This window comes from Suncus etruscus, chromosome 16, assembly GCF_024139225.1.
Source record: "Suncus etruscus isolate mSunEtr1 chromosome 16, mSunEtr1.pri.cur, whole genome shotgun sequence".
In the NCBI taxonomy this organism is placed as follows: Eukaryota; Metazoa; Chordata; class Mammalia; order Eulipotyphla; family Soricidae; genus Suncus; species Suncus etruscus.
The window spans coordinates 60,087,762-60,110,594 of NC_064863.1; the positions used below are offsets into that span (position 1 = coordinate 60,087,762).

The 22,833-nt window shown below is 40.5% G+C and overlaps 1 protein-coding gene across 4 annotated transcripts in view; it reads left to right on the plus strand.

The window, feature by feature from the left end:
* The window catches only part of RUFY3 (RUN and FYVE domain containing 3), a 94,545-nt gene that overhangs the window by 8,584 nt on the left and 63,128 nt on the right, over positions 1–22,833 (plus strand). Inside the window, exon 1 of one of the 4 annotated variants that reach the window (XM_049789914.1) lies at positions 10,367–11,225. The exons of 1 other annotated variant lie outside the window; for it this stretch is intronic. In XM_049789914.1, coding sequence (XP_049645871.1) covers positions 11,048–11,225 — 178 coding nt within the window. In that variant the 5' untranslated portion in view covers positions 10,367–11,047. Of the gene's footprint in view, positions 1–10,366; positions 11,226–22,833 lie in introns of those variants that run through there. 2 more of the 4 variants (XM_049789912.1, XM_049789913.1) reach the window with 2 other exon arrangements.

Here is a 22,833-nt window from a genome sequence, read left to right on the forward strand (position 1 = left end):
CTGAGCACTGCCGGGTGTGGCCCCCCCCCAAAAAAAAAGAAAAAAAGAAATCGCTCCTGGCTTGGGGGACCATAAGGGATGCGGGGGGATCGAACCGCAGTCTGTCCTAGGTTAGCTCAAGTAAGGCACACGCCTTACTGCTTGTACCATCGCTCTGACCAACAGGAGCGATTTCTGAGCACAGAGTCAGGAGTAACCCCTGAGTCTGCCGCTGGGTGTGGCCCCCAAAACAAACAAATAGACAAAGAAAACAAAGACCTAGGTCTTCTAAATATTTTACTTACATGTGTAAATCTTTGCAACTGTATCAGAAAGTCAGTTTTAGTCATTATATTAGGAATTCTTTATTATCTTCTACTAATTGGGTTAACAAAAATATATATACATTGTAGTAATGTTGGTGTTTGTTTCCAGCAAAATAATAACAACTGCTAGGGTATAATCATTTTTTAATTATTATGATGATGGTTTTGTTTAATATCTGCAAAGTAGTATGAAGCCTGAACATTAGGTGGAAATAAACAATGATCAGACTGGGCCAGAGCGATAGCACAGCAGTAAAGCATTTACCTTACACACAGCCAACACAGGACGGACCCCAGTTCGAATGCCAGCATCCCATCTGGTCACCCTGAGCCTGCCAGGAGCGACTTCTAAGTACAGAGCCAGGAGTAACTCCTGAGTGCCGCTGGGTGTGATCCAAAAACAAAAACAAAATAATGACCAGACCTAACCACCCAACCCAAAGACAATGACAATAGAATCAAGAGACCCAAACTACAACAAGCTATACACAAAAGGGACCTGTTAGTCTAGCAGTCCAGACAGCTAAGGGTGGAGGTATAGGATGTATTCTGGGAATATTGGCAGAGGGAGGTCAACACTGGTGGTGGGAATTGCCCTAATTCACTCTCACTATGTACCTTAAATATAACTGTGAAAGACTTGTAATTCACATTGGTCTCAATAAAAATATTATAAAAAATATTATGAAGGCAGTTAAATATTTAAATGTAAAATTGTAAAAGTTCACCATAAGCAGACTATTATAACAGGGTCCAGGGAAATAATTCAAAGTGTTACAGTGGGTTCTGGTACGAAAGTTGTCCTCAAGACCTAAAGCAAGAGATCAAGTGGCTGAGTTCAGAAAAGATTTTAAGGGAAGGGAATATAGGGAAGCCCCTGGATGTAAGAGGGGTCTCCTAAAGAAGGATTCAGAGAAAGCCTTTCTCCTTGTTTGTTTGTTTTGGTTTGGTTTTGGATTACACCTGGCTGTGCTCAGGGATTCCTCCTGGCTCTGCACTTAGAAATCACTCCTGGCAAACTGGGAGACCATATGGGATACCAGCAATAGAACCACCTTTAGTTCTGGGTTGGACACTTGCAAGGCAAAACTCTTACCACTGTGCTATCTCTCTAGTCCCAGCCTTTCTTCTTTCATACCTTTTTAACAAAGGTCGTGGATGAGCTTTCTTTATTATGATCCAAGAATGTGGGCCATTAAAATGGGAAAGGGTTTTTAAATGATTATCTTTTGGTGTCTGATCCTTTAGATTGTCTGGAAGGTTCAAAGTCTAAGCCACCCTTGTGACATTCCACACCTGTGATTCCCTTTTGTTAGGGACATGTTCTGAATCTCACCCTGTTTTCCTTTTATACTCTCCAATCAACTGGATAACATGCACCAGGTCTCCACTTTTATCCCCATTATAACCCTCTTAGCAGGTTATAGCCCTGGTCATTTCCAATACTGTACTCCTGATCAGCACTACATCACCAACTAGACACTGAACTAATAGATCCAATATCTCAAGGTGATACCCCCCAGACAAAACCCCAGAACTTCTTGGCAAGCAACACACACACACACACAAGAATGGCCATAATAGATTTTTGTTCTGTAAAGGGGAAGGAAATGAGTAAAGAACTAAAGTGATATGCTTAAAAAAACTTGATCATTCAATTGAATGATCTTATCATTTCAAAGAAACGTAGGGACTTTCTACCAATGTTACCATCATGATAATTTATCTATCTATACTTTTTGTGCTAACAGCATCTAATAAAACATGGAGAGAAATTTCACCTAAATTGTGAAACTGTGACCCAGGAAATCTTGGGAAACAGAACCTGTGAACTTCACAAACTGATTTCATTGCAGCTGCTAGCAGATTATAAGTGTTTATGTATAAAATAGGAACTCAAAGTAGTAGGCTAGGATAACTGTATAAGAAATGAAATGATGGGGGGCCGGAGCAGTGGCTCAAGGGGTAAGGCATCTGCCTTGCCCATGCTAGCCTAGGACGGACCACGGTTCGATCCCCCAATGTCCCATATGGTCCCCCAAGCCAGGAGCGATTTCTGAGCGCATAGCCAGGAGTAACCCCTGAGTGTCACCGGGGTGTGGCCCAAAAACCAAAAAAAAAAAAAAAAAAAAAAGAAATGAAATGAAGGAGCCTGAGAGATAGCACAGCAGATTGGCTTCTTGCTTTGCACATGCACAACCAGGGTCTGAGGCACAGTACCCCCATAGGATTCCCCAAACCCTACCAGTAGTAATCTCTAAGGATAATGCCAATAGTAAGTCCTGAGTTCTACCCCCCCAGCAAAAAAAAAAAAAAAAGAAGAGAACAAAAGAGGGGGGCAGGAATGATAGCATAGGGGCTAGGACATTTGCATTGCAGGTAGCTGACCCAGATTTGATTCCCAGCATCCCATATGGTCTCCCCTCCTCTCTCCCCCTCCCCCTAGTCTGCAAGGAGTAACCACTGAGCGCCACCCGGTGTGGCCCCAAAAAGAAACAAAGAACTAAAAAGAAGTGAGCTAGAAGCCCAGGAAATATAGCAGTTCCATATGTAGCACAACCAAGCATGCTGCCCCTGGAACAATCAATATTTACAATGAACAACAACAGAAAGTAAAAAGGAAAAAAGGGATATGGTCCCTTTTTATAATTAATATTTTTCTTTATTGAATTACTATGAGATATAAAGTTGTTTATAACTGAGTTTCAGAGTGTTCGAGCACCCATTCCTTCACCAGTGTCCACTTCCTTCTACCAGTGTCTACCAGTTTCCTTTTGGGCACTGTGGTTTACAATACTGTTACTGAAAGGGTATCACATATAGTACTTTACCTCCTTCAGCAGTCAGTTATTGTTCAGAGTGATCACTTCCCACTGTCATGATCATAATGGCCCCTTCTCTAACTTAACTGGTCTCCCTGCATTGTGGCAAGCTTTCTACTAAGGACCAGTCCTCCTTCCCTTAGTCTCTATTGTTTTGGGGTATTAGTCTCCTATATTTCTTTAAATCCCTTAAATGAGTGCAGTCATTCTATATCTGTCCCCTTCTCTCTACTTACTTGACTCAGCATGATATTCTCCATATTCATACATCTGAAAATATCGTGACTTCATTTTTTTCTAATGGCTGCATAGTATTGTATTGTGTTTTTAAATCAAGTCATCTGTTCTTGAGCAGCACTTGAGATGTTTGTAGATTTTGGCTATTGTGAATAGTGCTGCACTGAACATAGGAATCCAGATGGTTTTTCTACATTGTGATTTGGGGGCATTAGGATGTATTCCCAGAGAAGAATTTCTAGGTAATGTGAAAATTAAATTCCTTATTTTTTTTTTGAAAAAGTCCATATTGTTTTTCAAACATTTTTGTTTGTTTGTTTTTCAAACAGTGAATGAGAGTCTTTTTTCCCCTCACCTTCATGCTAACACTGGTTGCTTTTGTTCTTTGTGGTATATGCCAGATTGTATGGTGTGAGGTTGCATCTCTTTATTTGTTTTGTTGTTGTTCTTGTTGTTTTCGTATTTCTCTCATGATTAGTGATATAGAGCTTTATTTTGGTTTTTCGACCATACCCAGTGTTTACTCCTGGCTATGAGCTCCTAGCTTGGGGGACCATATTGGATGCAGGGGGAGGGGGGAATCAAACCATGGTCCGTCCTAGGCTAGCACATGCAAGGCTGATGCCTTACTCCCTGCGCCACTGCTCCAGCCCCAGATGTAGAGCATTTTTAAATGTTTTTTTGGCCATTTATATTTCTTTGAGGAAGTTTCTGTTCACCTTTCCTCCCCATTTTTTGATGGGGTTGTGTGATTTTTCTTGTAAAGTTCTAACAGTACTTGAATAGATATCTTGAATATTAACTCTTTATCAGATGAGTAGTGGACAAATAATTTCTCCCAATCTGTGGGAAAATGATCTTTTTTTTTTTTTTTTTTTTTTTTTTTTTTTTTGGTTTTTGGGCTACACCCGGCGGCGCTCAGGGGTTACTCCTGGCTATCTGCTCAGAAATAGCTCGTGGCACCACGGGGAACCATATGGGACACCGGGATTCGAATCAACCACCTTAGGTCCTGGATTGGCTGCTTACAAGGCAAACACCGCTGTGCTATCTCTCCGGCTCCGGAAAATGATCTCTTAACTTTCAAAAGTACTGAGACTTGATATGCCCACAGGAAATCTATTTCTGAAAGGTATGCAAATAATCTTGTTAAAAGTGAAGAAATCAGAATAACCCAGATGTTCACCAGTGTGGAAATGGATCAGAAAATTGTTTATAATGCAAAGGAGTAATCCCTCTAATAAAGCAACCTATAGAATAAGTAAACTGGGGCCAGAGCGATAGCACAGTGGTAGGGCGTTTGGTTTGCATGCTTCTGATTCAGGATGGACCTTGGTTCAATCCCCGGCATCCCATATGGTCCCCAAGCCAGGAGCTATTTCCAAGCGCATAGCCAGGAGTACCCCTGAGTGTCACAGGTTGTGGCCCCCCCAAAAAAAAGAATAAGTAAATTACCACCATATACATTTTTTTTTTTTTTTGCAGAGGTGGTTTTGGGCCATACCTAACAGTGCGCAGACTTTACTCCTGGCTCTGCTCTTGGGAATCACTTCTGTCAGGCTCAAGGACTATATGGGATACTGGGGATCGAATCTGGGTTAACTGTGTCATGTGCGAGACAGATGCCCAACCCGCTGTGCTATCGCTTCGCCCCCAATACTAGTTATATTTTAAAGAATTAATATAGAATGAATTTTATTACTTAGAAGCTCTAGAATGAATCTTTTAAGAAAATAAGTCTAGGGTCGGAGAGATAGCATGGAGGTAGGACATTTGCTTTGCATGCAGAAGGATGGTGGTTCGAATCCCAGCATCTCATATGATCCCCTCGAGCCTGCCAGGAGTGATTTCTGAGTGACTCAAAACAAACATACAAAAAAGGAGTCTATGGAGGGAGATGGACGGCATTGGTAGTGGAAATGTTGCATTGGTGAAGTGGGTGTTCTTTTTTGTGTAACTGAAACCCAACTATAAACATGTTTGTAATCATGCTGCTTAAATAAAGATATTAATTTAAAAAAAGAAGTCTATAGTTTTTAAAACTTTGTGTATTGTTTTTTTTGGGGGACTACACATGGCAATGCTCAGGGGGGTCATACATGGCTCTGCATTCAGGAATCATTCCTGGCATTGTTCTGGATATATGGGACATATGGGATGTCGCAGATTGGGTCAGTCCCATGCAAGACAAATGTCTTACCTGCTTTACTAATGCTCCCTATCTTCTGTTTTTATGTATCAAGTTCTGTGGGGGTGATTTTGGTGGGGAAGATGCTCAATAGTGGTGTTCAGGATAGATGCCTTGTGATGCCAGAGGAAGGAGCCCAAAACCATTCCAAGCCTTTGACTTATGTCCTAGACCTATCTGTATTAGATATTCTCTCTCCTTTTCACTCCCCTATTGCTAGAGGTCAAATTTAGAACCACGTGTATTGAGCCACATCTATGGCCAGCACTGGATTAAGAATTCTTTTATGTGTGTAACAGACTGAGTAAGTGTATATGGAGCAAACTCTAAAACATGATTTTTAGTTCTCTCCTACGTGTGATGATAGAGTAGTCAGGAGACATTGTCCTTCAGTCAGGAAAACAAATGCATGCTGTGATTTTGACTTTAAGAAAATGCTCACATACTAAAATTCTGAGCTAATGAGTCAGAGTGACTCAGTGGAGAGTATAGTTTAGGAAATATGAGGTGTAAAAATGTCCTCTTAAAATCAAAATTACAGAAAAGCCTATTTAGGAAAATGTGTGAATACCTTGCTTGTGTTAAGTGCTTTTGGTTGGATTTGTTGATATTGTTGGTGGTAGAGGTGGTGTGAGTATGCTTGTGTATCTTTTCCCTCTCTGTGTAAAATTTAATTCGTTGGAGAGAGTGAAATTGTACAATATTAAAATATATAATGTATATATATGTCTGTGTGTATGAACTTTTGGAGCATCTAAATTGTAATAATCTTGAAATTCCAAATCTTCCAACTTGTGAATTGTGTGATCTGGGCCAGTTGCATGGTTCAACTTTGGTTTTCTTTGTGTTGGAAAGGAATAGTAGTATGTACTTGTATAGGATTCTTTTAAGGAGTTAGTGTTTTTTATAAACCCCACAAAAGAAAATACAAGTCAATTAATGGTAAATATCTTAATCCATTTTCTAATTGTAATAACAGGGTGCAAATATACTTTACAAGAAATGTAACTTCTAATTTTTGAACTGTGAGCTGTTTGGATCAACTACAGCACGCAAAAATCAGGCTGTGTAGTTAGTTGGTGAAACTGCTGGATTTGAACTTCACAAAGACCTATTCATTCTGTTTTAGGTCTACAAACTGTACCCCATCTTCTTAAAAACACTTTATAAAAAGGAGTCATTATTCACTTGTGGGATTAAATGTGAAACTATTTGAATGAAGGTTATACTTTCTGTTATTTATGGAGGGAAATGAGATTATGAGGGAAAAAATAAAGGTTTGTATAGCTAACTGATGATTTAATAGTATCTTCATAGTCAAAGCTAGTAGATTTGCATGGTAAAACAAATGTAAGAAACAGCCCTAAGGAATATTTAGAATTATTTTTATTAGTCCCCTACAAATTGTGCTTGCTTTCATAGTAAATTCATTGCTTCTTAACAATAACCATGCTGAAGACCCAAGGTATTTGCTTGTAAACAGATAAAACTGTGGAAATACAGGTTTTCCTGACTTCCTGGTTCCTGTTTCTGAAATGACTACTAATGCGTTCTGACACTGAAAAAGTCCAGGGGAACCAGTATAGGCCAGTTTGTCTCTCCTGGGCAAATTTTAGGCTTCCTTCTGTCTTCCTCTACCTGAAGAGTAGGGCCTTTGTAAGAAAGGCCCTTGTTTCTCTCTTTATAAAATCTGGATATTCCTGTTGTGCTACTCTGTCGCAATACATCCAAATCTCTTGTTCAGGGTTAGTAAATGATTATTGGGTGCTTGATGGAAAAAATATTGTCATGTGTTGTAACAGACTTATTTTTAAGGCTGAGTGGGACCCTAGGTAGTCCCTGCTCATTCAGACATATCAATTAATCACTGTTCTATATTTTCAAAAGTCTATCAGTGACCTCTGGAGCGTCGTTTTTTTCTTTTTGCTTTATTTTGATCTTCATTTTTCCATTCCTTTCCCCTCTTTAGTGTTTGTGGTTTCTGAGCTCACACTTTACTTGTGTTAAAAACACACAACAGGGGCCGGAGAGATAGCACAGCGGTGTTTGCCTTGCAAGCAGCCAATTCAGGACCTAAGGTGGTTGGCTCGAATCCCAGCGTCCCATGTGGTCCCCGTGCCTGCCAGGAGCTATTTCTGAGCAGATAGCCAGGAGTAACCCCTGAGCACCGCCGGGTGTGGCTCCCCCCAAACAAACACACACACACACACACACACACAACAGGCCTAACAAAGGTCACACACCTAGCTGCAGTACTTGCTCTTTTGATTGCATTACCTACAAACACCTATTGAATATCACCAGAGATCATTAGTTTTATGTTTTGCGTGGGGTCCCAGGCAGCAATGACCTGGTTATTACATTCAGTCCATGTTAGCAACCCTAGGATTTGCCTCTTATTTTTTTGGTTTTTGGGCCACACCCAGCAGCACTCAGGGGTTATTCCTAACTCTGCACTCAGAAATCACTCCTGGCAGGCTTGGGGAATCCATATGGGATGTTGGGAATTGAACCCAGCTCAGGTGCATTCAAGGCCTAGCTATCACGTTAGGCCCAGGATTGAATTCTTTAGCTGGTGTTTTGCCACTAAGCCATCATCAGTCTCTTGACCTTGAGTTTGGATTTCATATAGAGATAAATCAACTATTTGGCATTGTGTTTCTAAGAACTATTTAGTATTAAGTTAAATATCCTAATGACTGTTTACTAGGTTTTGAACTATTGCATGGCTGAAAGTAAAATTGTTGTCTATCTGCTCTAAATATTAAGGAAGATATGTGTCTGGTTAGAAAGGGTTTGAGGGCCCGGAGAGATAGCACAGCGGCATTTGCTTTGCAAGCAGCCAATCCAGGACCAAAGGTGGTTGGTTCAAATCCCGGTGTCCCATATGGTTCCCCGTGCCTGCCAGGAGCTATTTCTGAGCAGACAGCCAAGGAGTAACCCCTGAGCACCGCCGGGTGTGACCCAAAAACCAAAAAAAAAGAAAGGGTTTGAACTGTAATTAAATATGAATGTGTTAAGTGAAGGTTCAGTATTCAAATATATATAGACTCTACTCCTTTGAAAAAGTAGCCCTGATTGTTTGCAGCATGTTCAGTGCTTGCTTTGCTGCTTTGAAAGTGTTTGATCTTAGTGCATATTAAATGAGTAAATGAATAAGTAGCTCTGAGACCAGATAAAGGATAATGTTGTAAAAAGAAGGGAATAAAACTGTAATGTGTTGTTTTCCTAACTAACTTGCTGATTCCTCTCCCCATCCCTTTTATTATAAAAAAAGAATCCACAGGGACCAGAGAGATCATACAGGATTAAGCACTTGCCTTGCATCCTGGTGGTTCTTCTCTGGCACCACAAATCGTCCCCCAGTCAGGTATTGTCCTAAAACCAACCAATTAATATTATATGCTTTCTTTGGAGGATGGGGTGGGCAGGGGTCATTCCTGGCAGTACTCAGGAAACCATACATGCAAGAGTTGAATCTGAACTCCTCAATGCAGAGCTTGCTGTTCAACCTTTTAAGCTGTCTTCCTGGCCCTGGATGTATTTAGGGTTGTATGTACCAGCATAAAAATAAATCCTTAAATAGAAAAACAAAAATCAAAACAAAAAAATAGTCATCTATGTTACCTCTTATCTCCATATTATGTATATTGCTTAGAAAACTACTACCAAGGTAGTATGAACATGCCTCATCAGATAATACACATGTGCATGAGAATTGTTAGGTCAATTGATGGGTTTTGTTTTGTTTTGTTTTGTTTTGTTTGGCCACACCCATTTGATGCTCAGGGGTTATTCCTGGCTAAGCGCTCAGAAATCACCCCTGACTTGGGGGGACCATATGGGACACGAGGGGATGGAACCGCAGTCCTTCCTTGGCTAGTGCTTGCAAGGCAGACACCTTACCTCTAGCGCCACCTCACCGGCCCCTCAATTGTGGGTTTAAGAGAAAATGATAGGGGCCGGAGAGATAGCATGGAGGTAAGGCTTTTGCCTTGCATGGAGAAGGTCGGTGGTTTGAATCCCGGCATCCCATATGGTCCCCAGCTTGCCAGGAGCGATTTCTGAGTGTAGAGCCAGGAGTAATCCCTGAGCACTGCCGGGTGTGACCCAAAAACAAAACAAACAAAAAAGATAAAATGATAATGTGTCTGTAGAATGTTCCTAGATGAGGACATTTTTAAAAAGATAACATAATTTTCTAATCAAAAGTAGGGCTTGCTTAATGCAGAAACTTGCTAAATTAAAAGCAACATTAAAATGTGGGAAACAGAATCTTTGTTAGTATTAGATAAGTGGACTCGACTTCGACACAGGTGCAAAAAATAACTCATCATTTTATGTCTCCTGATACAAATAAGAGGGAACATTATTATTTGAAAAATAAAAGTGGGGAAACTGACATATATTAGGGAGGCGTTTACTTTTTTTGAGTCAAAGACTTTTCCATTTCTATCCAGGAAAATCATTCCAGAGAAAATGCTATTTAAATTGTAAATCATTCTAGATTTTCTTAAAATATTATTTTTCTCAGAAGAAAATGTAAAGAATGTAAAAGCTGCATAAATAAAGATAAAGGATAGAGTTGCTTCTTGAATCACCTCTTGTCAGTCTTGCTGTGAATTATTTTCCAATATTAATTACCCTCCTGTTGTCCAGCTCTGCTTTCCTAAAGTGAGAGGAATTGATGAGGATTTGTGCATTGTGTTATGTCTGTTCTCAGTTTGACTAGCATAGTCTGAAAGTGGGTTGTGCAGGATGAGAGCAAGCAGCCTAATTGCTCTTCCTGCATCAGCAGCATCTATAAAGCATCCTGGGAATTGCTTGCCCTATGTTCAGAGCAGCTGGTCACATGAGCCTGAATTTTCAGTTCAGTTCATTAGTCAGCCATTTTGGTCAACACCCTGCTTACTGCGCACAACCAATCCTATTAGAACTCAGCATCCCGGCTCCTCTGAGCAGATCCTGGAAGTGATTTCTTCAGTTCAGGATTTTTTTTTAAGCTGAATTGCAAAGACAGATTTATTTTTGTTTGTTTGTTTTTCTTTAATTTTTCCTGCACAAAGAAGGAAGATTTTTTTTCACTTACTCATGCAGAGGCCAGTTTTTTAAAACCAGCAGATGTGGCATCGGCTGTGCAGGATTTAAAGCCTATAGCTCAGCTGAAAAAAGGAAGGGAATAGGGTAGGGAAGATAAAAGAAGAGGAAGCTGGGAGAAGAAAAACACCATCTTTTGTTAAGGGGTAGGAATTGTCTATGGGAAAAGATAGTTTAGAATTATTTCTCTTTTAACAGTTGGTTCTTGAGCCAGAAGATATTTTTCCTTCTGTATTTTTTTAACCTCCCCACCCTCTTTTTTTGAGAGCTTTGTTCCAGTGCTTTGAATTTGGGGTTGTTTTTTTTGTTTTTTTTTTTTTTGGAGGGGAGGTTTTATTAGCGTGTGTGTGTGTAATTGTGTAAGTGTGTAAGTGTGTTGTGGTCCCAGCTGAGTCATCATGTCTGCTCTGACGCCTCCGACCGATATGCCAACCCCCACCACTGACAAGATCACACAGGCTGCCATGGAGACCATCTACCTTTGCAAATTCCGAGTGTCTATGGATGGAGAATGGCTCTGCCTTCGAGAGTTGGATGACATCTCACTTACACCTGACCCCGAGCCTACTCATGAAGGTATGGTCAGGCCCCATTCATTAGTAGTAGCTCACCAGCACCTTCATTGTTGCAGTGGGCTGGGAGACAGGGAGAGGTAGGAAAAACCTATAGTCTAAATGTTAACAGCCCTAAAAGTCTTTTCATTTTGAACTAGCTCCCCTTATCTACTAGAGAAAAATGGTGGGGGGTTTATTTTGCCTGTTCTCTAAAATAACTATCTTCAAAAGATGATGGTGCTTGTTCAGAGTTCTTTGTCTTTAAGGCAAGATCACTTCTCACTTCTGATCCTACTCAGTGATAGAAAAAAAAATTCATTGTTTTTGAGCATATATTACAATTTTATAAAAATCATAGTTATTTTTAATAGGAGGTGTGACTATAACTCTAGGGTACAGGCTAGAAATAGTTGAAACTAACATCAGAACATAATGTTAAACAGATTCTGTGACATCTAGAGAATACTTTGCAAAACACCTTGCCTCTTGGTAATGTACATTATAAAGTTAGGTAAGAAAACAGTTTTAGGGGCCCGGAGAGATAGCACAGAGGTGTTTGCCTTGCAAGCAGCCGATCCAGGACCAAAGGTGGTTGGTTCGAATCCCGGTGTCCCATATGGTCCCCTATGCCTGCCAGGAGCTATTTCTGAGCAGACAGCCAGGAGTAACCCCTGAGCACCACCGGGTGTGACCAAAAAAAAAAAAAAACAAAAAACAGTTTTAGGGGGCTGGAGCAATAGCACAGCAGTAGGGCTTTTGCCTTGCATGTGGCCCACCCAGGACTGATTGGGTTCGATCCCCCGGCATCCCATATGGTCCCCCTAGCCTGCCAGGAGTGATTTCTAAGTGCAGAACAAGGATCAACTCCTGAGCATCACCGGGTGTGGCCCAATCCTCCCCCAAAAGTAAACCAGTTTTATATTTGGTACTATGGAATGAATTTAGAGCATAATGCTTTGAGAATATGACAGTAATTCCTACCTGTGAAATCTGTTAACCTTGATTGTTATAAAGCATCTGTGGCATTTGTGACATTTGAAATTACCTCTGTCACTTACTTCCTTTGAGATCATTGTGACTTTTTCCCAGAATCTTTTCTAATTTGAGAGGTTTCTAATTTCAAACCCTCAATTCTTTTTATGTGGATAAGGAAGAGCAGTAATTGGAAGTCACTGTAGCAGATTGTTGTTTGTAAAGTAGCCTTCCTTAGCTAGTATTTATTTTTTATCCTCAATATAATGAAGACAGAAATATTCTTCATAAGCATCTGTCTGATGATTAGGCATATCTATCTGTAGGACAGAGGTCATAAGGTAAATTGCCCTTGATCTTCTGTAGCAATGTTGGTTTTGTCTCACTTTACCCTTTGTGATTGATAGGATTTGATTTTCTCAAACTAAGCCTTGACAAACTTTTAAAGAGGATTAGCAGCACAAAACACAATGCATTCATTTTAAGGTGTGTCATTAGGACCTTGTCCTAAATTTTTAAGACACTAGGCCCTTAAAAACTTAGGATAATGTCCTAATGACACACCTTAGTGTCTTAACAATCTCTTGTTCATAGAATTAAGTCCTTTAGCTCTAAGTTTCAGAATGTGCTCTAAGGGCTAGAATCCAGTTAAGTGCCAGTACTGTAACTGTTTAGACAGCCAGCCTTCAAAGCTTTTTGTTTGTTTGTTTGTTTTGGCTTTTTTGGCCACACCCAGAGGGCTCAGGGGTTAGTTACTCCTGGCTCTTCGCTCAGAAATTAGTCCTGGCAGGCTCAAGGGACCATATGGAATTCTGGGGTTTGAAATTGGCAAACGCCCTCCCCCACTGTGCTATCACTCCTGCCCCTGCTTTCAGATCTTAGAAGAGAAAAATACATTATTTTTCTTACTTTTTTTATTTTTTTATGGGTCACACCCAGCAATGCTCAGGGTTACTCCTGGCTCTTATGCTCAGAAATCACACCTGGCAGGCTCAGGGGACTATATAAGATGCCGGGATTCGAACCACCATCCTTCTGCATGCAAGGCAAACACCTTACCTCCATGCCATCTCTACAGCCCCGAAAAATACATTCTTAATGTCTTCTTAGGAGTTTCAGGAAATCTGCATATTTAAAATATTTTTGTATATTTTCAAGGTCAAGCAATGAAATACTCCCTTATTTATAAAAATCCAGTGCATCAGTGTCTCAAATATAATCTTTTTTTTTAAGCAATTTTAATACTTTAAATGTGTTTCTGAGCTAAATTCTTGTGAGTGAACAAAAGGGAACTGTTCTGTGTATGTAAGGATTTGTAGAAACACCATTTAAATTCTTTATAGAGAAATTTGTGATGTTAAATGTTTAAGGGCTGCAACCTAACCTGAGTTTCATTAAGGAAAGACAGTTTATAACACCTTAAATCAACTATGGAGGGGAGGAAAGAAAATAGAGAAATACTGACAATAGACTTTGAAATTTTGATTTAATTTGGGCAACAAAATTTTTTGTTCTTTTTTATTTTATTTTATTTTATTTTTTTGGTGGGGGGCATACCTGGCAATGCTCAAGGGTTAAAGTTAGTTCTGGCTCTCTGTACTCAGAAATTACTCCTGGCAGACTCAGGGGACATATGGGATTCTGGGGATCAAACCTGGTCAGTCGCATGCAAGCAGCCCTATGTGCTGTGCTACTACTTAGGCCCCAAAAAGTAATAATTTTAAATAATTGAAAATTAAATAATTAAAAAAAAGACGCAGGCTAAGGAAGTTATCAAACTTTAAGTTTGATGATAGGAAACCAGATAGTGCTTACCAGGGCTGTTGTTCTGAACATGCTCCACTGGCTGACTCTGCATTGCTCAGTAATCATTTGGATCCTAGAACTGTGAGTTTGAATGCTGATCCCTGTGACATTGTTGACTTAAGTTTGCTATCCGCATTTAAGTAGTGACCAGAGAACTGTGATTATGAAAACCTCATCTTGTTGGCAAAATGTAGTGTACTTCCTGCCTGGACACAGAATATTCACTGAAGACATAGACATAGAAAGAATGACATCTGTTCAACACACAATATTGCTTTAGGGTCTCCTGATCTCCATTAGAGAAAATGGGGAGAGGGCACAGCTACCCTCTTAAGAAAGTAACATAGATGGTCTGTGTCCTAAGTAATAGAAGCCTCTGTTCCCCCCTCCTTAGAGCAGAGTTTCTTTGTACTATTTTTACTATTTTTTCCTATTTCTTTTTACTATTTAGAACCCTCTCCCCAAAGTTCCCCTCCCAGAGGTACACACACACATACACACACAAACACACACACATTCTCTCTCTTTCTCTCTCTCTCTGTCTCTCTCTCTGTCTCTCTCTGTCTCTCTGTCTCTCTCTCTCTTTCTCTCCCCTTGAGCCTAAGATTAGTTTAACTCTTTAGGTACATGGGAATAAAACTATTCACTTCACTACTTAAGTGCTTTATTGATAGTCAAGGAAGTGATCCCTCTTTATATAGATGTATGTTTAAAACCTGGAACATGGGTCAATGAAATAGTGCAGCGGGCAAAGTGTTTGTCTTGCATATGGCTGAACCTGGCTCAATGCTTGCCATCCCAGATGATCTCCTGAGCACTGCTAAGTGTGACTCAAACACCCAAAAATATAGGGGGCCAGAGAGATAACACAGCAGTAGGGCATTTGCCTTGCATGCTGCCAACTGAGGATGAACAGTGGTTTGAATTCCTGCATCCCATATGCCCCCTCCCCATGCCTGCCAAGAGTGATATTTGAGCACAGAGCCAATCTCTATTTATTAAATAGAAATCTAATGAGCGAAGGGTTAATTCTATGAGGAGAGAAAATAGTTCTGGAAAGGTTTCATCAAGTAAAGGAAACTTAGACTCTTGTGAAATTGGAAGGTGACCCAGGCCAACATGGGTGGGTAAGGGAGTTTCACATAATACCTAGTGAGCTTTTTGAGCTGAGATATATCTAGCAATTAGGAATAGTACCTGCTTGATTCAGAGGATTAAGTGAGATCATTATTTTGAACCCTGGGAAGTTCAAAGTAACTATTTTGAATGGTAATCATAAAACACATTTTTAAACATTTTACTGTTTTAATGTGTGTTTGGTCTAAACTAGCTGTTTACCAGACTAAAGTTAAGCTCTAACTTAACTTCATGTCTTAGCATTATCTCTTCTTGGATTTGTATAAACAAGAAAATCATTGGTTCCAAATCATTTAGATTTGTATAAACAAGAAAATCAAGGGCCAGGTGGTGGCGCTAGAGGTAAGGTGCCTGCCTTGCCTGCGCTTGCCTTGGACGGACCACGGTTCGATCCCCCAGCGTCCCATATGGTCCCCCAAGCCAGGAGCAACTTCTGAGCGTATTGCCAGGAGTAACCCCTGAGCAATACTGGGTATGGCCCAAAAACCAAAAAAAAAAAAAAAAAAGAAAAAGAAAATCATTGGTTCCAAATAAAACTCAAATTAAAAAGAAATATTTTTATTCCTTCTCAAGATGAGATTCAACATGAGTGAATGGTATAATGATAAAAAAAAATACCATCTTTTACAAGGACAACTATATGTACATTCAGAAATGCTATAGATTAGAGACTTTCCTTTTCAAATACAGATTCAAGATAAAATATAAAGACAGAGTAGAAATAGCATTATGAACAGAGAAACTGCTACCAGGAATAAAGTCCTTAAGTATTTGATTTTAGCTTTATTGAGGTAAACTGCATATGATAGCAAACTTGATACACGCTGTTATTGTATAACTCAGCAGCTCCCCTCTCAAGAATTGTGTTTGCTGCAGTGGTCACTTATATTATCAGATATGTATGTGATATAAGAGCTTACATGAAATATGGGAGTAGAGGTAATGCACCATTAAGTTTGAGTTTTCACTTGTCTGAATTCTGTGTTTGTTGGTCACCCCTTGATACCAAGTTAATCTCCAGACACTAAGAATACATAACCCTGCAGTCAGTGAGTTCATTTAAGGTCAAGCAATAAAACAAGGATGTGTGAAAGGTTGACCATTGTAAACTGGTTGCCAGTGGACAATCTTATTTCTTAAGAACTAGGACATGAAATTTAAAGCCAGATAGTTGATAAGATAACCAATATTTTCCATAAGATATTACAGGTCTAAATGTGGAATGTAATATGTTTTCCATTCAAATACTCTACTCATGTGAAATAAGGGGAAATTCCATGAGGAGGAAGTAGGGAGTATTTGTGTTCAGTGTCTATGAAAAATATCTAGTACTACACCAATTCCACTGACATTTACTGCTTAGTGTCACTGCACAATAGGTTAGCCCTGTCTTGCCTGTAAACTGTGTATGTTTTCGTGAAAAAAAAACCACAGATCACCCTGAGTATTTTAACAGGGGAGGTCAAATGGCAATTTTTCTAGAAACTCCAAAGAATGACTTCGCAGCATGCATATTCTAGCACATGATTTTAAAATCAAGGATCTATTTTTTTTCCTGAAAATTAATTCTATTTATATTTTATGCCCTCTGCTCTGCTAAATGAATAAGCCTTGTTCACAGTGTTTTCTCAATTGATTGTCAAAGGAGGACTCAATGGTAGTTTCCACAGATATGAAGGATAACAGTAGGGGTCAGAGTGGTAGCGCAGCAGTAGGTCGCTTGCCTTGCGTGCAACTGACCCAGGATGGACCTGGCTTGGGGGACCATATGGGACCATATGGGATGCCAGGAATTGTACACAGGTCCATCCTGGGTCAGCCATTTGCAAGGCAAATGCCCTACCACTGTGCTATCACTCCGGCCCCCAGGAGCCAGTGATTTCTGAGTGCATAGCAGGAGTAACTTCTGAGCTTCACCGGGTGTGGCCCAAAAAGCAAGAAAAAAAAAAAAAGGATGACAATAATCACTGCAGTGGTTGGCTGTGCCAACAAGGGCATAGATCTCAGGAAGTTCCAGGAAAATTTTCCAGTACAAGTAACATTTGAGCTAAAACCAAAATAAAGTGTTCAGGAGCATTCTGAGAATAAACAGGAGGTAAGAATATTGTGAGATAGGTTAAGCAGAGTAAATGGGGTAAATGGTTCTGGGGTTGTTTTTTTATTGTTTGTTTGTTTGTTTGTTTTCAGTCTTTCCAGATTTCCATTCCAAATTCTTACCCCTTTGATCAGAAATTTTAAAGCCTCAAGCTCTGTTATCACAAAATTTTAGGAATAGTAACAAAATAGTTGCTCTTCTTTCTCTTTTGGTTTTTGGTCACACACAATGGTGCTCAGCGATTACTCAGAAATCACTCCTGGCAGGCTCAGGGGACCACATGGGACGCTGGGAATTGAACCCGGGTCTGTCCTGGGTAAGCTGCATGCAAGACAAACACCCTACCAATGTGCTACCACCCCAGCCCCTAATGTTAATTTTTAACATTAAATCTGCAGAATTTTGTATTGGGATGATAGTACAGTGAGTAAGGCATTACCTTGCATGCAGCTGATCCTGGATTTGATCCCTGGCACCACATATAGTCCCCTGAACACTTCCAGGAGTGATTCCTGAGTGCAAAGCAAGGAGTACGCCCTGAGCACAGCCAAACAAAACCAAACAAAAACAGTAACAACAACAACAAAAAAAATCTGCAATAATTTCAGTGAATATTCATCTATTTTTAAACCTTAAATAAGCATATGTTGAATCATGGTATGTTTATTAATAGCCATCTTGAATAAGACTGGATCAAAATAATTTCTCTGTTAATGCAAAAGTGAAACAACTTGGACCAGAGAGATAGCACAGCAATAGGATATTTGCCTTGCACACGGCCAACCTGGAATGAACCTGGGTTCGATTCCCTGCATCCCATATGGACCCCCAGGAGCAATTTCTGAGCACAGAGCCAGGAATACACACACATAACCCAAAAATGAAACAACTTGTTATTCTCTTTTTTGGGAAGTGGTAAGCAGCAGCGTGAGATCTTGTGATCAATGTAATTTTAACTTGTGATGGAGGTTAGGGTGGGCTTGGGAGTCCATATACCAGTCATTTTTAGCCAACCAAGCATGCGGTTCAATGGGAACACAGGAAACAATGTCACTCAGGTTTTGACATGCCATATTACCCAGGCCATACCTGAAAGTCCCCAGGAGTCTCCCAGTGCCAGACCCAGAGATGTTTGGGAAACCATAGAGTATCTGGGATTAAGTCAGGGAGGATCAGTCAATGCAAGCTATATACCTTAACTTCTGTGAGACAATTGCTACTCTTTTTGTCTGTTTATTTCTTTGGGAGCTACGCCCCTTGATGCCCGAAAATTATTGCTGGCTCTGTGCTCAGAGATTATTCCCGGTAGTACTCTGGGGACCATTTGTTTTGTTCGAATCAAGGTCAGTCACATGCAAGGCAAGCACCTTAACCACCGTACTTTTATCTCCGGGACCAACAGTTGTTACTTTTAATATCATGTACCAGTGACATGCAGATTTGCGATTAGAGTTTGTTTCTATTTATATATGGCTCTTTATATTTTTGGTGGGCAGATATTTATTCATCAAAAAATAGTAGTCATGTAATAAATAATGATTAAGTGAAATAGGTTATCTAATTATTTTTCTGATTGGAGGGGGCAGTCACCCCCAGCACTGCTTGGGGGTTACTCCTGGCACTGCACTCTGAAATTGCTTCTGGCAGGCTCAGGGGACCATATGGGATGCCAGGAAGTGAACAGGGGCCCATCCTGTGTTAGCCGTGTGCAACATAAATGCGCTATCCCTGTGCTATTACTCCGGCCCCAGAAATAGGTTATCTAATTATTTTTAACAGTTCTTTGAGAGGGGATACTACTGTCATCCCCATCTTCAGATTGATATGTAGGGCGTTTGCCTTGCACACAGCTGATCCAGCACCAACAATGGTTCGAATCCCAGTGTCCCATATGGTCCCCCAAGCCAGGAGTGATTTCTGAGCACGTAAGCAGGAGTAACCCCTGAGCGTCACTGGGTGTGGCCCAAAAATCAAATATATATATATATATATGTATATATATACATATATATATATATAGTAATCATGTTTAATCCATAGTGTTCCATGCCCTTGTTTGTTGGATTAATGATTTCTTTTTGTTTTGTTTTGTTTTGTTTTTGGGTCACCTGGCAGTGCTCAGGGGCGACTCCTGGCTCTATGCTCAGAAATCGCTCCTGGCAGGCTTAGGGTACCATATGGGATTCCAGGATTTGAACCACCATCCTTCTGCATGCAAGGCAAATGCTCTACCTCCATGCTATCTCTCCGGCCCAACTTAATGATTTATTTTCTTTCTTTCTTTTTTTTTTTTTTTTTTTTGGTTTTTGGTTTTTGGGCCACACTAGGCAGTGCTCAGGGGGTTACTCCTGGCTAACTGCTCAGAAATAGCTCCTGGCAGCCTGGGGGACCATATGGGACACCAGGATTTGAATCAACCACCTTGGGTCCTGGGTTGGCTGCTTGCAAGGCAAAAACCGCTGTGCTATCTTTCCGGCCCCAATGAATTCTTAAACTCCTTTAACTAGTTATCCTGTTGAGTCTGAACTTTGCCAAACCCTGATTGGTTTTGGTTTGTTTGTTTGTTTGTTTGTTTGGGACCGACACACAAACCATGTGGGGGCTACTTCTGGGGCTACTTCTGATAGTGCTGGGAGACTATTGCACTGGGGATCAATCCTAGACCACTAGCATACAAAGTGTGCAGTCAGCCTGTTGAGCTCTTTGTGGCCCAAAACCAACCGTATTTCTTTTATTTTTTTTGTTTGGTTGTTTGTTTGTGGGCTAAACCCCGCTCAGGGATTACTCTTTTTTTTTTTTTTTTGGTTTTTGGTTTTTGGGCCACACCCAGTGGTGCTCAGGAGTTACTCCTGGCTATCTGCTCAGAAATAGCTCCTGGCAGGCACGGGGGACCATATGGGACACTGGGATTCAAACCTACCACCTTTGGTCCTGGATCAGCTGCTTGGGAGGCAAGCACCGCTGTGCTATCTCTCTGGGCCCTCAGGGATTACTCTTGAAGGGCTCTAGGAATTATAAAGGATTCAAACCAGGGTCAGTCATCCGAAAGGTAAATAAATACCCTACCTGCTGTACTGTCACTCCAACCCTCATGACTATTCTTGTTAAGCTAGTCCCTCTTGAGATTTTGTATTCTCAAAATCAGTAAAAGAAATAAAGGACACTTGATTTCTTTTGTCCACAAATCTTTTTCTAATGCCTTTCCTCTGAATCACTGAGTACTGTGAGTCTTACTACATCGAATGCCCTGAGACACATTCTCCAGTGCTGTATATCAATTTTGTGTCTACCACTCCCCAAGGTCCTTCATTTCACTATTTCCAGTTTAGTTGTCAAAAATACAAGAATTTGCTTAGAAAATAGATTTTACTTTTTTTTTTTTTTTTTTTTTTTGGTTTTCAGGTCACACCCAGTGGCACTCAGGGGTTACACTTGGCTCTGTGCTCAGAAATCACTCCTGGCAGGCACACCCTATATGGGATGCCGGGATTTTAACCGGGGTTCGTCCTGTATTGGCTCCGTGCAAGGCAAATGCCTTGTCGCTGTGCTATTGCTCCAGCCCCAGAAAATAGAAATTTAATGTTATTTTTTGGTTTTGATTTTGGTTTTTGGACCACAACCAGCAATGCTCAGGGCTTACTCCTGGTTTACACTCAGGAATCAAGGTAAGCACCTTTCCCACTGTGCTATTTCTCAGTCCCCCTGATTTTTTTTAATATACCCATGAACACTGTTCAGTGCTGATAAAGGTTAGAAGACTCAGTAAAGGTTTTCATGAATATACATTGGTAATGTCTTGTTGGAAGTCATTTTGTCAACATGAATTAATACATTTAAAAAAGTCAATTCCAGGGTCAGAGCTTTAGTACAGTGGATAGAGCATTTACCTTGCATGTGGCCAACCTGGGTTCAGTCTCCATCACCCCTTATGGTCCCTTGAGCCCACCAAGAATGATTCCAGAGTGCAGAGCCAGATTAGGTGTGGCCAAAAAACATTCTTAGAAAATATACAGACATCTATCCTAAGAAAGTTTTCAGAGAAATAGGCAGACTTTTACATATTTATTATAGTACTATGATTTTTACTAGCCAAACTCTAAAATCAATTTAATGGCCAAACAGGAAAGTTATTGAATAATTTGTATATTATTTAATAAATTATACAGCAAGGACTAAAAATAATGTGGAAAAATAGTTAATAGCATAGGCACTATTTATAATATACTAATTTTTAAACTATTAAACATTGGATGCAGGAGAAATATTACAGTGGGTAGGGCACTAGCCTTGCATACTCCTTCATCCTGATGCAGTCCTCAGGACTTTATATCGTCCCCAAGCACACCCAAGAGTGCTCCGTGAGTGCAGAGCCAAGAGTAAGCCCTGAGCACTGCCTCCTGGGCAAAAACAAACCAAACAAACAAACAAAAAAAAGTGAATTAAAAATAAAACTATGGGGGCTGGAGCGATAGTGCAGCGGTAGGGCGTTTGCTTTGCATGAGGGTGACCTGGGATGGACCGCAGTTCGATTGCGTTGTCCCATATGGTCCCCCAAGCCAGGAGTGATTTCTGAGCACATAGCCAGGAATAACCCCAGAGCATCACTGGGTGTGGCCCAAAAACCTAAACAAACAAACAAACAAAACTATCCGTTGGGACTGATCATTCTGGGCAAGAACTGGGTGGTGAAAGGAATAAAATCTCTAGTATAGGGGTCCCGGAGAGATAGCACAGCGGTGTAGGGCATTTGCCTTGCTTGTGGCAAATCCAGACCTGGTTTAGATTCCTGGTCCCTCCCTCCACTCACCAGCAATTTCTGAGCATAGAGCTTGGAGGAGGGAGAGGGGTGGGGAAGGGGAGGAAGAGGGAAGAGAGAAGAAATACATCAGGGAGTGAGAGAGAAACTGGGGACATTGGTGGGAGGGAGGAATTTGCACTGATAAAGATTGTGGTACATTGTATGACTGTAACTCAATCATGAGCAACTTTTTTCTGTGGGAGAAAAGGCTGTATTATGAACAACCTTGTAACCACCGTGTTTAAATTATAAAATGATTTTAAAATAAAACTTGGGGCCAGAACGATAGCACAGTGAGGATTGAGTTTGCTTTGTATTCAGCCCATCTGGGTTCGATCCCCAACATCCTATATAGTCGGTCCCCGAGCCTGCCAGGAGTGATTTCTGAGTGTAGAGCCGGGAGTAAACCCTTGAATGCTGCTGGGGGGGGGGGGTGCAGGAAACAGTAACTATCCCTAGGAATCTATACATTAAGTGAGTTTGTTTGAAATATAGGTACATGTTATCCACATGGGAATTTAAAAAATGTACCAAAGATTTAAAAATTTATTATTTCTGAAGTGAAACTATAAATTGTCATTTTTATTGTTTTATATTTTGAATAACCTTCAAATAGTCTACATTCAAGAACATTTATTATAATAAATAAAAGATTATATTTTTAGGGGCCAGAGCAAAAGTACAGTAGGTAGGGTGTTTGCCTTTCACAGGGCAACTCAGGTTTGATCCCCAGCATCCCTGAGCCCTGGTCCCCTGAGCCCTGCCAGAGTCATATCTGAACACAAAGCTAGGAGTAAACCCTGAGCTAGGTGTGGCCCAAAA